The 17,493-nt window shown below is 22.8% G+C and overlaps 1 protein-coding gene across 1 annotated transcript in view; it reads right to left on the bottom strand.

Annotated features, from left to right (window-relative positions):
• The window catches only part of LOC117170277 (TATA-box-binding protein), a 19,063-nt gene extending 2,654 nt beyond the window's left edge, over positions 1 to 16,409 (bottom strand). The window contains exons 1-4 of the mRNA XM_033356948.1: positions 16,219 to 16,409; positions 11,774 to 11,874; positions 4,898 to 5,141; positions 4,609 to 4,807 (exon numbers count right to left, since the gene is read on the bottom strand). Of these exons, the coding sequence (XP_033212839.1) occupies positions 4,609 to 4,807; positions 4,898 to 5,141; positions 11,774 to 11,874; positions 16,219 to 16,311 (637 nt within the window). The 5' untranslated portion in view covers positions 16,312 to 16,409. The remainder of the gene's footprint in view (positions 1 to 4,608; positions 4,808 to 4,897; positions 5,142 to 11,773; positions 11,875 to 16,218) is intronic.
• Between the last annotated feature and the right edge of the window lie 1,084 nt (positions 16,410 to 17,493).

The following is a 17,493-nucleotide window of genomic DNA, read 5'->3' as shown; positions in this document are numbered from 1 at the left end:
TTTGAAACCTTAAAAACTTAAAATTAAGATTTTTGGGGAAATTAAAAAAATGTAATCTCAAATTCTTTAAAAATTATTAAAAAGCTAAATTATGAATAAATTTTTTCCAAAAGTTAATTTTTCTTATCTATTTAAAATTTTTTAAAAGTTTAGAAATTATAGCGTGAGAGAGCAGAATGCTAAGAACAGAATTATTTCCCAATTAAAAAAGAAAAAATTAAAAAAGATGAATTTTCAACAAATTACATCAATTTTCAACTAAATAGTAAATTCTAAATTTAATAAAATCAGTTTTTACCCAAAAATGGAATGGTTCAAATTCCAATTAAAAAAAAAAACGAATCTTCTACAAAACAGTTGCATTTTTCACCATATATTTGAATTTTCTACAAAATTGTTGAATTTTCTACTAAACTGTTGAATTTCCAAGACAAAACGACGAATTTTCTATTGAAAACAGTTGAATTTTCTTCCAAAAATAAGTATTTTCTAGAGAAAAAGTTGAATTTTCTATAAAAAAATAAGAAATTTAAACAAAAAGTTCATTTTCAACCAAAACGATACATTTTCTGTTAAAAAATTAATTTTTGATCCAAAAAAGTGAAATTTCAAAAAAGTAGTCAAATTTTCAAATAAAGAAATAAAAAACTAATATCCAATAATTTATTTTTATTATGTTATATTAGTTTAAAGTGCGAGAAAAATAAATTCTAAAAATTATGCAATTATCGAAAGATAACCAAAGAAACGCAGTTACAAAACTTATAAAAATATAATAATTCATATTTCAATAAAAAAAAAAAGATTTCAATTTAAAAAATTCATAAAAAAATTAATATGAACCTTGATTTAAAAAAAAAGGATTTTGAACCAAATAGTTCTGAAATTCTCCAGATTTGGACAACTTTTTACCTAAATATAAAAATAAATATCAATAAATTATTATTGTTTTTAATTATCTTCTCCTATATTAATACTAGATAGTTGCGGCTTTTTTCTGAAATTTTTTACCTTTTGTCCACTTAACACTTAGTGAGATAATAATTAATGAAAAGTAAATTAATTTAATTAATATTCAGCTTTTCATTGACTTTTTAGTGCCGAGTAACTACTTCAAGGAAAATTTATAATATGATTCATATAGAAAATTTCAGGAATATTTCAAATATCTGTTTTAATTCAGAAAAATATATTTACAAAAATGAAGATTGTTTACAAAATATTCTCTCTATTGTTTGTTTATTCTTTGTTCATAACTAAAAAACTTTCAAACAATAATAAACTGTTTAAATAATTCTTTTTGTCAACGTAAATTATTTATTACATTACTCTCATTGAAAATTTTTCATTTATTATATATATTATATATTATATATATATATTTTTTATTTATTTATTATAAATAATAAGTTGTTTAAGCAAATTGCTTCTGTTACATTTAATTGATTATTGCCTTACTCTAGTTGAAAAGTTGAGAATCAGCTGAAAAATTAGGAAAAACACAAATTTCTAACTTTATTCTAAGAAAAAATTGCTAAAAACAATAATAAATTCTTTTAAAAAATGTATGTACCAGAAACAATTTGTATTTTTTAAAGACTGAAGAAAAAAAAATTTAATTGTTATTACATAATAAAATTATAATTTATATTAAAACTGGATTTATTTAAAACTGGAAAAAAATTTAGTCACCGAAAATAGTGATATTAAAACTTTTTTATACTCAAACTCTTAAAATTGTCAATTATTTGAAATAAATTTAAATCACTGAAAAATTAAAATTTTAAATTGCAAATTATCATGAAAATTCAGAAATCTAAAATTACAACCATTATAAAATTACCGAAATTATCCATTTACTGATGTATCTATTTCAGATAATTTAATTTTTATTTTTTTTTTAATTTTTTTATTTCAAATCTTCCTTTAGAATTATTATTCACTCTAGAAATTTTCAAATCAAATATTTTCAATTTGAAACGATTTTTTGTTTAAATCTTCAACTAAAAATCGGACAGTTTTAAGGCATTACATTCAAAATTAAAAATTGAAGTAAAAAATACAACAAAATATAGCTATAATATGATTTTATTTTTTGAAATTGTACATTTTTTAGGTTTTCAATTCGAAATTGCTTTATACTTACATCTAAAATTATTAAATTGAAGACTGACTCTCAAGGCTTTTAATGTGCAATTTTCAAATATTTAATAGCAAAATGGTACCTAAATTCTGATTATATTTAAATTTACAAACTACAATATTGTGAAATTTGAAACCTTCAAAAACATAATTAAATATTAATTTAAGAAAAAACTTTAGTTTCCAGGCCAGATTTTTTTTTACTAAAAGATGTGATTTCTGTCAAATAAAACATCACTGCCATTTTCACCATTCAAAATTGCAGAATTTTAAATGATGAGAAGAAGCTTTTTAATCATTTTAAAAGATCTGAAATTAACTTTTAGTTGAAAAAATTTAATTTAAAAAAAAAATTACGGATTTTAAAGGCAAACAGTTCAATTTTCAAAATAATTGATGAATTTTCAACTAAAATTATGAATCTAGTTAAATTTTTATTTTAAAAAATTGATTTTCAAACAAGTATTTAAATTTTCAACCAGAGATGAGTTTTCAATTTAAATTATGAATGTTCAACCAAAAGAATAATTTTTAACAAAAGAGATTAACATTCAACAAAGTAATTTTATTTCCAACCTAAAATAAATTTTTTGTAACGAAAATGATAAATATTTAACTGGATAATTGAATTTGCAACCAAAAATAGGAATAAAAAAAAGGTTAACTTGCAAAGAAAAATTTAATTTTCTACAAAAAAAAAACAAACGAATTTTAAGCAAAATAGTTCAATTTTCTATTGAAATAGTTAAATTTTGATTAAAAAAAAATTGATTTTCAACCAGAGACGAATTTTCAATTAAAATTATGAATCTTCAACCAAAAGAATGATACAAAAATAGAAATTATCTTTCAACTAAGTAATTTTATTTCCAACCTAAAGTATAAATTTTTTACTAAAATGATAAATACTTAAGTGTAATTCTTGAATTTTCATCCAAAAATAAGAATGAAAAAAAGATTAACTTGCAAAGAAAAATATAATTTTCTTCAAACAAACAAAATATGTGGATTTTTAATGACATAGTTGAATTTGGACAGTTGAATTTTCATTTGAGAGAATTAATCTTTAACCAAACTAGTTGAATTTTATTTCAAAAAAAGATGAATTTTTAAACGTAAAGATTAATTTTCTACAAAAGGAGGCTATTTTTCACAATGTGCATAAACTTTCGAGCAAATAGTTCAATTTTCTGACAAAAATCTAATTCTTAACCAAAAAAGTGGATTTTTTGCAAAATGATCCAATTTTCTGCTGAAATATTTGAATTTTTAGTATCAAAATAGATTTTCAACAAAGTTTTCAATTCAGGTAATTCAACCAGAGATGGATTTTCAATTAAAATGTTGAATCTTCAACCAAAAGAATAATTTTTAACAAAACAGATTGACTTTCAACGAAATAATTTTATTTTCAACCTAAAATATAAATTTTAAACTAATATGATAAATATTTAACTGGAATACTTGAATTTTTAACAAAAAATAAGAATTTAAAAAAAAAAGATTAACTTTGAAAGAAAAATATAATTTTCTACAAAAGAAAAAAGGATTTTAAGGAATATAGTTTAATTTTCTACTTAAATAGTTAAATTTTTATTTTAAAAAATTGATTTTCAACCAAGTATTTGAATTTTTAAGCAGAGATGAATTTTCTATTAAAATGATGAATCTTTATTTTAAAAAATACTTTTTAACAAAAGAGTTTAACTTTTCAAATTTTTAGCTAATGAAAGACGAATCGGCCACGAACAATGTAACAAAATTTTCTATCGTAATTCAGAAATATTTCTTCTTTGAAATACTACTTCTGCTTCAAAAACTACTTGACGTACTTTCTAAATCTACAATTGGAAAAAGGAAACATTCAAATTGTTTTTTTTTTTTGTCATTTTGATTGAAAATTATTTTATTTTATTTAAAATTTTATTTTACTAATTTAAATTAAATTTTTTAATTCTTTTAAATTTCTTTCTAAATCCGAATTATAATTCTTTTAAAAAAATTCCCGTTCCATGTCAAAAAAAACCCTGTTCCAAGTGGAATTATATTTCTTTACGGAAACTCCATTTTCTAAAATAAAAACGTTTAAAAAAACAATTCTAAATAAATTCTAAATTGATCAAGATTATTAAAATAATGAGACCTTGACTTTTTCTGCGTTTAGAAGTAAATTCCCCATTTTTTAAATTAAATTCCCGACCATATCCCAGATTATTTTTTTTACAATTACTTCTTGCAAAAATTCCCTGTCGTTTCCTATTTTTCTGAAAATCCTTGAAGCTTCGATCGTATTATACAATTTTTAAAAGTTCTATTATTGTCCACAAATATGGTATCATAGAGACCAGATCTAAAAAAATGGGATTTTTTCTAGGGACCTTAACTGAATATAACTTAAATAACTTAAAAAATAATAAAACTACGTTAGAAATTATTAAAAATGAAAAAAATCAATTATTTTCTTACCAGTCAGGACAATTTTGCCGTTGACGAAAATAAGTAGCACAACTCTCGGCAGGACCATTCGATAAATCAAACCAGGGTAGAGTTCTGGCTCGTAGCTTGAAAATTGGCAGTGTTTCTCGTTGAAATTGTCCAGCTTAATGGGAAATTTAAGATCGGCAGTCGCCACTATATTCTGTATTTTAAAGTTTAGGAATTTGGCCTGAAAAATGGAAAATTTCGTCATTCCTGCTTCCAGCCAGTAAATGAAATGAATTATTATAAATAAAATAGGGAAAAAAATAGAACTAACGGGAAAACCAAGCTTCTGAATAATCCTCGCGAATTTTCTTGCAGCCAGGAAAGAATCTTCCTCACATCTGGCTCCAGTACAGACTAATTTTCCGGATCTAAAGATGAGTGCAGTTGCCCGAGGACTTCGAATTCGCATTATTAATCCCGTGAAACGAGCGGGATTGTATTCCGAATTTCTCGTTCTTGTATTTATGTAGGTTAGCTTCAGTTCGGTTCCTAAATTAACTGTTGAAACTACGTTTCTGCGAAAAGAATTTTTCATTTAAAGCATTTGATATATTTCTATCTGTAAACAGGATGTCTAGCAATTTCTAAAAACAAAATTCAAGGCATTTTCCAGGTTTCCAGATCAAGAAATCAAGTTTTGCCAACAATTTCTAAAGAAAGCCGAATCATAGATAAACAATCTTTATTTTTTGCGAACATAAGTCGTCTTTGTGAAATCTTTGGGAATATTTTTAAATCTTTATAAAGTCTGAAATCCGTGAAAATTTCCAAAATTTTTGTATCTTTTAAAGTATTTAAAATTATTTAAATTATTGAAATCTTTTTAAATCTTTTCAAAATTCTTGAAACCTTTTGAAATTGTGTAAAACCTTTGAAATTTTATGAAATCTTTGATATATTTTACAATTTTTTCATTTCTTGAAATGTTTTTAAATCCTATCATAAAAAGGAGGTTGCGATTATATCTCGATATCTGAAGCCAAATTATAATGATTGTAAACATTCCTAGCGATCGTGCCGAATTCGAGTGGAGCTCATATATGTTTTTTAAAACATTTATTTAATCTTTAAACATTGGAATTATTTAAACAATTTTCATAAATGGCTATTTTTAAAAAAATACATTTAATTTATCATGTTGCTTTGTAGATTTAGAAGAAATATTAATTGTTTAAACAGTTTTCATTTAAAAATTAAGACTAAGAAGGTCTATACAGTGATTCTTTTTTATGCTGCTTTTCAAATATAAAAGAACTATTAATTATTTAAACAATTTTAATTAAAAAATTAAAAGTTTCGCCTTTATCATACGAGTCAATTTGTTTTCGAAGTCAACTAAGAATGTCTATCCGATGACTCTTCTCAATGTTGCTTTGCAAATTTACATAATCTATTAATTATTTAAAGAATTTTAATTTAAAAATAAGAGTTTGACCTTTTTCTACGAGTTAATTTTTTTACGAAATCAAGTAGGAATGTCTATACAATGACTCTTTTTTATGCTGCTTTTCAAATTTACAAGAACTATTAATTATTTAAACAATTTTAATTAAAAAATTAAAAGTTTCGCCTTTATCATACGAGTCAATTTGTTTTCGAAGTCATCTAAGAATGTCTATCCGATGACTCTTTTCAATGTTGCTTTGCAAATTTACATAATCTATTAATTATTTAAAGAATTTGAAATTAAAAATAAGAGTTTGACCTTTTTTCTATGAGTTAATTTTTTTACGAAGTCAAGTAAGAGTTTCTATACAATGACTCTTTTTTATGCTGTTTTTAAAATTGACAAGAAATATTAATTATTTAAACAGTTTTAATTAAAATATTAAAAGTTTGGCCTTTATCCTGCTATTCAATTTGTTTTCGAAGTCAACAAAGAATGTCTATCCGATGACTGTTTTTTATGTTGCTTTGCAAATTTACAAGAACTATTAATTATTTAGAGAATTTAAAACAATTTCAATTAAAAAACTAAGAATTTGGTTTTCTTTCTACGAGTAGGCTACATTTTTTAACATAATTAACTAAGAATATCTTTTCGATGATTTATTTTCTCTGATGCTTTGAAAATTTACAATTATTAATTATTTAAAAAATGTTTATCAAAATATTTACAGTTTGGCTATTTTGCAAGTAAGAGACATAATTTGTTTACGGAATGAACTAAGGGTATTTTAAAATTAATAAACAGAATTTGTTTATGAAGTTAAGTAAGATTATTTTTGCGATGAATCTTTCCTAAGTTATTTGTTAAATTTACAAGAATTAATATTTATTTAAAGAACTTCCATAAAAAATTCAGAATTTTTCTATTTTTTAACGAAAAGGGTCACTTTTTTTTAATTTAACTAAGAACGTCTTTCCCACCAATTATAATAATCGAATTTTCATGATTTATTATTTAAACTACTTTCATGAGCAAATTAAGAGCTTGGGCATTTTTTTGCAAAATAGGCTTCATTTGTTTACGGAATTAACAAAGAATGTATTTCCAATCACTTTTTACTACGACACTTTGCAAATTTACACTAATTATTTATTATTAAAATAAATCTCATAAACAAATTCATAACTTGACTGTTTTTTAGATTTTGAACCATTTGAACATTTTAAACAAATTAGATTTTATAAGGAAATGTATGCACTATATATTTAATAAGAATTAAAACAGAAATTAAAACTGTATGATGGTAAAAACTTTCATTTGCATTAGTTTCAGTAATTATTTCTTTTTATTAATTTCTTCCAGTAATTTCAGAATAGACGGTATGAATTTTAGTAAAATTTAATTACAAGGCGGCTACAAACAAGTTTGTTCGAATTGCTCGCAGTTGCCTAAACATTTGGCCAGATGAGAAGAAAACTACAGAAACCCACCTTCCAAATTTGGCCGGGTTTTCAAAATTCGAGTACACAACTAGATGGTCACCCATCCAAGTACTAGGCGCGCTCGAAATGGCTTGACATTTGGACTCTTCTCGAGTCGAGATCATTTAACATGTATTTCTATGAAAATTGGTACGCACCGACATTTCATATGTTTTTTTTTTCAAACTTGCATAAAAAAGTTTAGTATTGCGCAATAATTTATTCGGCATCTTAAGAGGGTAGCCGTGTACAAATAGAAGTTATTAAAGCAAAAATCAATATCGCGTTATCATATTAAACTTCATTTAAAAATAAAATAATTGCAAGTAAATCATCGGGTCGCGCGCGAAGCGCGCATATGAACTTCCAATCCTTATAAATTCTTTAAAATACTTGTCAAATCTTTTTTATCTCTTTTATATTCATTTGAAATCACTGGAATATTTTTAACTTTTGTGAAATATTTTGAAATTTTATTTAAAAAAAGTTTTTAAATTCAAAATTTTTCTATTGAATTGTTCAATAAATGGCACGTATAAACTGGAAAGTACGAGCACTTTTCAACTGAATAATTTCAAGTTTAATTAATTTAAAACGCAAAATTCAGACTTTTTAAGATTCATAAATTATAGAGTTCAAAGATTTAGATTAAGTTCCAAAAATATAAATCCAGGTTAACATTTTCAATACTCTAAATTAAAAAATAAATCAATGAACTTCAAAAATAGTCAAAATTATATTATTCAGTTATTTTAGGCCAATCAATATTTTTAAATTTACATTTTTTTTCAACTCAAAAGTTCTTAAATTACAATACAAATTATTTTTATTTTGAATAGTTTAAGCATTCTTGAAAAACTTTAAAATTGTATTTCCAAATCTTGAGAAATCTAGAATTATCTAGAATTATCTAGAATTACAATCTTTTGTAATCATTGGAAATCATTAAATTATTTGAAATCTTTTACAATTTTGGTATTAACTTGGAAATCCTTGAAATCTTTGTAAGATGTTTTTAGAACTTTTAAAAAATCTTTTGAAATCTTTTAAACAAAAATCTGAAACCGTTTAAAATCTTTAAAATGTTTTGATTCTTTACGAAATGTTTAAGATATATTTGAAATATTTGTAAAATCTTTGTGAAAACTTTTGAAATCTTCTAGACATATTTTGAGTTGTTTAAAATCTGTAGTTTTTTTTTTAAATCTTTGAAATCTAATGTACTGACCCATTTTAAAATCTTTATTAAATAGTTACGAAATCATTACAATCTTTTGTATTGATTTGAAATCATTAAAATATTTGAAATCTTTTACAATTTTGGTAAAATCTTGGAAATCTTTGTGAAATGTTTAACAAAATTTTTAATCTTTATGAATTCTTCGAAAAATCTTTGGAAATCTTCTAAACAAATTTGGGCTAATTTAAAATCTAAGTGTCTTGAAACCTTTGAAATCTGGTGTCCTGTGCCTTTTTTAAAATCTTTATAAAATTGTCACGAAATCATTACAATCTTTTATATTCATTTGAAATCATTACAATTTTTGAAATCTTTTACAATTTTGATAATATCTTGGAAATTCTTGAAATCTTTTTGAAATGTTTTTAAAATTTTGAGATCTTTATAAAATCTTTAAAAAATCTTTTGAAATCTTCTAAACAAATTTGAAATCAATTAAAATCTTTAAAATGTTTTGAAATCTTTATGAAATTTTTATGAAATCTTTGAAATATTTGTCAAATATTTTGTATTCATTTGACATCATAAAAATATTTTAAATTTTTTGAAATCTTTTAAAATTTTGGTAAAATCTTTAAGATCCTTGAAAAATATTTTAAAATATTGGTGAAATTTTTTAAATCTTTTTAAAATTTTCGTAAAAAAAAGATTTCACAAATATTTCATAACATTTTACAAAGATTAAATTTTTTTAAGGATTTCAAAGATTACACCAAAATCTATGAAAGAGTTCAATCTTTCATAATTTTTGTGACATCTTTGAAATCCTTAAAAAAATTTTAATCTTTGTAAAATGTTATGAAATATTTGTGAAATCTTTTGAAATCTTCTAAACAAAGTTGGAATCGTTTAAAATCTTTAAGGTGTTTTGAAATCTTTGAAATCTGGTGTACCTTTTTAAAATCTTTATAAAATTGTCACGAAATCATTATAATCTTTTATATTCATTTGAAATCATTCAAATACTTGAAATCTTTGTTAAATCTTTTACAATTTTGATAGAATCTTGGAAATCATTGTGAAACGTTTCTAAAATTTTGAAACCTTTATAAGATCTTTGAAAAATCTTTCGAAATCTTCTAAACAAATTTGAAAACTTTTAAAGTCTTTAAAATGCTCTGAAATCTTTACGAAAATTTTATAAAATCTTTGAAATATTTGTAAAATATTTTGTATTCATTTGACATCATAAAAATATTTTTAATTTTTTGAAATCTTTTAAATTTTTGGTAAAATCTTTAAAATCCTTAAAATATTTTAAAGTATTGGTGAAATGTTTGAAATCTTCGTAAAATTTATGAAATCTTTGTGAAAACTTTTGAAATCTTCTAAACAAATTTGGAATTGTTTAAAATCTTGAAAGTGTTTTTGGAAATCTGATCATTTTGAAAATCTTAAAATCTAAAATCTTTATAAAATTTTTACGAAATCATTACAATCTTTTCTATTCATTTGAAATCAATAAAATATTTAAAATATTTGTGAAATCTTTTACAGTTTCGGTAAAATCTTGGAAATTCTTGAAATCTTTGTGAAATGTTTCTAAAATTTTGAAATCTTTAAGAAATGTTTTGAAATCTTCTAAAAAAATTTGAAATCGTTTAAAATCTTTGAAATGTTTTGAAATCTTTATGAAATGTTTATGAAATCTTTGAAATACTCGTGAAATATTTTGTATTAATTGAAATCATAAAAATCTTTGAAATCTTTTTAAATTAGGTAAAATTTTGAAATCATTAAAATATTTGAAAGCTTTGTTAAATCTTTTACAATTTTTAGAAATTCTTGGAAATCCTTGAAATATTTGTGAAATGTTTTAATCTTCTAAACAAATTTTGAATAGTTTAAAATCTTTAAAATGTTTTGAAATCTTTGATATCTGGTGCACTGTATCCTTTTTTTAATCTTTTAATTTAAAATCTTTATAAAATTGTTACGAAATAATTACAATCTTGGAAATCCTTGAAATCTGTATGAAATGTTTTAAAAAATTTTGAAAAATCTTTTGAAATCTTATAAAAAAAATCTGAAATCGTTTAAAGTCTTTAAAATGTTTTGAAATCTTTACGAAATTTTTATGAAATCTTTAAAATATTTTGTATTCATTTGAAATCATTAAAATAGATAAAATCATTTTAAATTTTTTAAAATTTGGGTAAAGTCGTTACAGTCCTTGAAATCTTTGTAAAATGTTTTGAAATATTTGTAAAATATTCTAAATCTTTGTTCAATGTTTTAAAATATTTGTAAAATATTCTGAATCTTTCTAAAATCTTTAAAATAATTGTAAAATCGTTTGAAATATTCTGAACAAGTTTAGAATCGTTTAAAATCATTCAAGTGTTTTGAAACCATTGCTGGTGTACTGTACCCTTTTTAAAATATTTTAAATCCTTCAAATCTTTTGAAACTTTTTAAATCTTTGTGTAAACTCTTTTCTACTATTTAAATATTATAAAAGCTTTGAAATATTTGGAACAATTTAGAAACTTTCAGAATTATTTCGTAACCTTTTAAAATCTGGTGTATAATCAAAAACTGAATGGACAACTCCTCGAAAAATGCGTATAGCCACAATATATTCTAATTCTGAAATTGAATGAACGTCGAAATTTTCAACTAATAATTTTTATAATTTGTAAGTTGAATATCACAAAAAAAAGTATACTTTAACATTCTATATATGCGGAAAAGAATTTAAAATCTTAAAGAATTATTCACAAGGCTCATTGCAATCTATAAAATAATTATTACAATCTACAAAAAATGCTCTGAAATCACTTTAATCACTCTGTAATGAATAAGATAAATTATATCTTAATGAATAAAAAAACTTGTCAGTATCAAGATTTCTTCTAAACGAGATGTTTCTTCCATAACAGAATAACAGATTTAAATTACTCTTTACATTCCAATAAAACAACGGTTTTAAAAGCAAAAGAAAAATTCAAGGTTCTCGTGAAAAATTCAAGATTTCAAGGTTTTCAAGGTCGCTGGAAACCCTGCAAATTTTAGAATTTTGAGTGTGAAACTTACTGCAAACAGGGTTCGACGACTTCTTTTGTGCTGTATGCCGGTGTCATGGGATTCATGGTGGACTGTGGGTTTTGCGAGGTACTCGGCCTTGGCACGTTTGTCTAAAATTTATATTTTTAGACCATCAATACCTTATTTTAAATATATTTTTCGCGAAATGCAAACATTTATTTTAAATCATAAGGTTCATTTTTAATATTGTTGAACAAACCAGAGCAACAAATTGCAAAATAAGTAAATTTTAAAATAAAATTAGGAATCTTTAACTGGAACAGTGAAATTTTAAACCAAATAGATGAATTTTCAACTAAAATGATGAATATTTAACTGAAATGCTTGAATTTTTAACCAAAAAGATGAATTTCTAAACAATAAGATTAATTTTCAAGCAAAAAGATTAATTTTCTACCAAAAAATAAAATTTTTCAAAAAAATACATGAATTTTAAAGAAACAGTTGAATTTTGAATCAAAGAAGACAAATTTTCAACCAAATCGTTAAATTTTTAACTAGAAAAAAAATCAATTTTCCATAGAAAAAGAAATAGTTGAATTTTTAGTAAAATAATTAATTACCACCTTAACTGATGAATTTTCAACTAAAATTATGAATATTTAACTAAAATACTTAATTTTTTAATCAAAATGATGAATTTCTAAACAATAAGATTAATTTTCAAACAAAAAGATTGATTTTCTACCAAAAAATACATAGATTTTAAAGAAATAGTGTAATTTTCAATTAAATGAGACAAATTTTCAACCAAATAGTTAAATTTTAAACTAGAAAAAAATCAATTTTCCATAGAAAAAGGAATAGTTACATTTTTGGTAAAAAAAACAATTAATTTTAATCTTAACTTATGAATTTTCAACTAAAATTATGCATCCTCAATTGCAATAGTTGAATTTAAAAGAATGAGTTTTCAACTAAAAAATGAATCTTCAACGGAAATAGTTGCAATTAAAAAAATTTGTTTACTAAAAAGGAGAAATTGTTAACCAAAACTTTAATCATTAAGTTTCAAGTTAAGAAAATCCATTTTGGGCCAAAAAAACAAATTTCAACTAAAAAATACCATTTCTCATCCCAAAATTAAATAATTTAATTTTAGGTCAAAAAATCAATATTCAACAACAAAAAAACAACGAATTTTCAACTAAAATAATGGAATATTCATCTAGAATAATATTTTAATTTTCAGTTAAAAAAATATTATTTTCAACTAAAAAATAAACAAATTTTCAATCGAACAATTCAATTTTCGGTAAAAAATTCCTTTTCATCCAAATTTTAAAAAAAAAATGGTCAACAAAAGAGTTTATTTTTCAACCAAGTAAATTTATTTCTAACCTAAAAGTTGAATTTTTAACTAAAATGATTAATATTTAACTGGCATACTTGAATTTTCAACCCCAAAAAGAATTTTTAAACAGCGAGATTAAACTTCAAAGAAAAAAGTCGTTGTCTACCAAAAAAGCTGATATTTTACACACAAAAAAAGTATTTTTAAAAAACAAATTGCGTGAACTTTCAAAGAAAGAAATGAATGTTCAATTAAAAAATACAAATTTACATCCAAATTGTTCAATTTTTAACTAGAAAAAGTCAATTTTTAGCTTGTCAAAGTGGAACAGATAAATTTTCAGTTGGAAAAATTAACTTTCAAACACACTGATCAATTTTCAACTACTAAAATGATGAATCTTCAACTGCAATAGTTGCATTTTATACCTACTAAAAATTTTTAATTTCAACCAGTAAGATTAATGCTCTACAACAACAACAAAAAAAGAACATTTTTCCACAAATAACATTAATTTTTTTATATATTTTGATTTTTAAATGAAAAATATAAATTTGCAACTAAATATGTAGTTGAATCTTTATCAAAAAACATGAAATTTCAACAAAAAAAGAACTGAATTTTCCATTCAAAATTTAATTCCTAAAAAAAACTTTTTTCAGTAAAACAGTTAAATTTTAAGTTTAAAAAAATGCCTTTTTATCGAAAGAAACAAAAAGTTTACAATAAAAAAAATCGAATGTCTGCCAAAAGGTCGATTTTTAAAAAATAAAATACGTAAATTTCCAACAAAATAAATTAATTTTCAATTTAAAAAGACAAATTTACATCCAAAATGTTGCATTTTGAACTAGAATAAGTCTATTTTTACTGGAATAGTTACATTTTTAGTTGAAAAATTGATTTTCAACAAAGTATTTGCACATTTAATGAGAAATGAATTTTCAATTAAAGTAATCCAACTTCAAAAAAAAAATAAAAAAAAAAAAATTAACAAAAAAGTTTTGCTTTCAGCCACAAGTAGTTGAAGGTGGTTAAAATTTCAACAAAAGAGATTAATTTTCAGCCACACAGTTGAATATCTAACCAAAAAAGATCAATTTTCAGCCAAAAATTTTATAATTACATTTTAAAATAAAAAAATTTTCCACCAAATAGTAATAAATACGTGAATTTTCAACAACAAAAAAAGGTCAAGTTTTAACCAAAACTGGAATACTTAAGTTTTCAGTTAAAAAAATTAATGCTCAACTAAAAACATATATTTCAAAATAAAATGGAAAAATATACAACTGAAATAGTGACATTTTTAGTTCATAAGATTAATAGTCACCCAAAAAAGTTTTTTTAGTTTAAAAACATAATTCAAGTTTCAACTGAAATAGTTGAATTTTCAGTAAAAAAAAAATAAAGAATTTATAATCAAAAAACTTAATTTTTTATGAAATAAGGTGATATTCTCAACTCAAATGACTAATCTTAAACAAAAAATTAATTTTCAACTAAAAAATATCAAATTCAATCAAAAATGGAAGTCATATTTACAGTTAAAAAATCAATTGTTAGCCATAAAATATTAATTTTCAACAAAATAGTTAAATTTTCAAAAAAAAGGAATCAATTGTCAATAAAAAAGATAAATTTTTCATCAAGAAGATTAATTTTCTACCACAAAAGAAGAATTTTCAACCAAACACAGAGTAGTTAAATTTTCAGTAAAAAAATTAATTTTCCACCAAAACAAAATTTTCAACAAGGTAGTTAAATTTTTACCCAAATAAATCAATTTTCAAAAATAATGATGAATCTTCAATATATATATGAATTTTAAACAATGAAGATCAATTTTCCAGAAAAAAAGACGAACTTTCAACTTGAAACCTAAAAATAAAAAATAACCATAAAAAATGAATTTTCACCGAAATCAATAAGCTTCCAACAAAAACAAAATTATCAACAGAACTTCTGATTCATTTTAAATAATATTATCTAACAAAAATACTTTTTTTAAACAACATAGTTGATTTTTAACCAAGTCGCTTAATTTTCAACTATAATGATGAATTTTCAATTAAAAAAAAAAACTAATTTTGAAACAAACAGTAGAATTTTCACTTCAAATGATAAATATGTAACTAGATCAGTAAAATTTATAGTTAAAAAAATATATTTCCATTCAAAAAGATGAATTCTCAACTAAAAATATAAATTTGTAACTGGAATAGTTGAATTTTCAACCAAACTAAAAAAGATCAATTTTCAACGAAACAGAACAATTTAATTTTTCACAAAATAGTAGTAAATACAAGAATTTTAAACTTTGAAAAATTCCGTTTTCAGTTTAAAAAAAATAATGTTAAACTAAAAAGATAAAATTCAAACTAAAATCCTGAAATATGCACCTAAAACTGTTACATTTTTAGTTAAGAAAATTAATTGTAAACCAAAAAAAATAGTTTTTAAACGAAATAATTCAAGTTTCAGCTGAAACAGTTGAATTTTCAGTAAATAAAAAAAAGAATTTTCAATAAAATACATCAATTTTCAAATAAAATCAGTATTAAAATTTTCACTTAAAAAAATTATTTCCAACTAAAAAAATTAATTTGAAAAAAACTGTAAATTCTGTAATAGAAATCTACTTTTAAGAATGACAAATCATTGTTTCAGGCGAGTAGACATCCTGGAAAATATTCCTTCATTCTTCTAAAATCATCTTCGAAAAGTAATTTCAAAGTGAAAATTATTACAGAAAATTTCTAAACTGACTAAATAAAGATTAATTTACCGAAAAGAACATAAGCAAAATCTAAAAATATCGCGAAGGTCTTATATGAAATTTTAACCCGAACCTATCAAAGTTGCATCAGACTTTCCAAATTAATAAATTCAAAAAAATTAAAGCCTCTTAAACACGCTGTCCAAACTTCACATTCTCACAATAAAAGTCCATATTTACTATATTCTCAACAGACAAATTCAAAGACATGCCATGAAGCAAATGTATCTATTAGAAAGCAATTGTCCGATAATTGTTTTTCAAGAAAATTACAAATTTGTAGGTGAAATTTAATAATAAATACGTCAAACCTAACCTAAGAACAACATATGTCAGTCGAGACCGACCGTTATTACTTACAGAAATTGGTGGAGCCATCGAACCCTCTTCGCCGACATTTTTGACCGGGTTACCGAGTAACCTTTTCAATTCGTTATCACTCTGAAATGACATATTTCGTTACTTTACACTCAATAAAATGATTAAATTCCTCGCAAAACTGAATTACATTCCTCACGTTGATCACGACATTTTCTTTAGGACCGCCATTTTGAAATTCGAGATCAGGTATTTCAAATTGTGACGTCAGCTGGCAAAATGTCTGCACGCTGAGAGCCAAGTAATAAATAATACCAATCTATTCAATTAAATTCCAAACTCATTACAAATAAAAATTATCCTTTCAAAAAATTAAAAAATTACATCGAAATACACTTACGGTCAACAATTTGTTTTTTCAAGTTATTATAAAAATAAAGTTTCGTCATATTCATGTGGTAATATTGTTTGACCCTCGTCGTGCAGACATCTTGGATACCTCCCACCTAACCGAATTCTGCGAAAATTCAAATTTAATACATGAAAAATACCTTCTTTTACACAAATTATCAATAAAACTTTATTGTTCATTTCTGTAATAGACTCAAAATCTTAGTGACTCAGTAGAAAAAAATTAATATTTTGAGTAGGGTTAGTTTTTCTGGCATAGATCTGAATTTCGAACATAACATTATTGTTTACTGAAAGAACGTTTGAAAATAGATATTTTCAAGATATTTCTATTTTTTATAGCAAAAAATAAAAACAACCATATTTTAAAATTGAAAAAAAAACATTTTTTTGTTGAATTCAACTGTGTTCAAAATTTGTCTTATATTTGTTTTTGTCAATAACTTATTTTTCTTAAAAAAAAAAAAAATACATGATTTGTTGAAAATTTGTTAAAATGTCGCCTCTTTTGTTTAAAAATCAACCATTTAGATGAAAATCAATGTATTTTATTGAAAATTCGTCTCGTTTGGTTAAAAATTAATTTTGATGCTCAGCATTTCATGTTTTTGATCGAAACATCATTTTTCAGTTTAAAATTTACCGATTTTTGTTTAAATTCGTTTTTCTTTTTATCAAAAATTGTTTATTATAGTTGCAAATTCAATATGTGTTTGAAAATTGACCTTTTTTCAGCATTATTTTTTATTGAATTTTAAGTATCTCGTTCAAACTTCTTTTTTATTGGTTTAAAATTACTTTTTTAACTGAAAAATGAAGTGTTTTATTTTTGGTTTCAAATTACTTTTTTAGTTACAAATTCATTTCTTTCTATTAATATTAAACTATTTTATTGAAAGTTTCTTT

Source organism: Belonocnema kinseyi, chromosome 1, assembly GCF_010883055.1.
Source record: "Belonocnema kinseyi isolate 2016_QV_RU_SX_M_011 chromosome 1, B_treatae_v1, whole genome shotgun sequence".
NCBI classification, from domain to species: domain Eukaryota; kingdom Metazoa; phylum Arthropoda; class Insecta; order Hymenoptera; family Cynipidae; genus Belonocnema; species Belonocnema kinseyi.
Note: the sequence above shows the minus strand (reverse complement) of the source record. Positions and strands in the feature narration are given on the sequence as shown.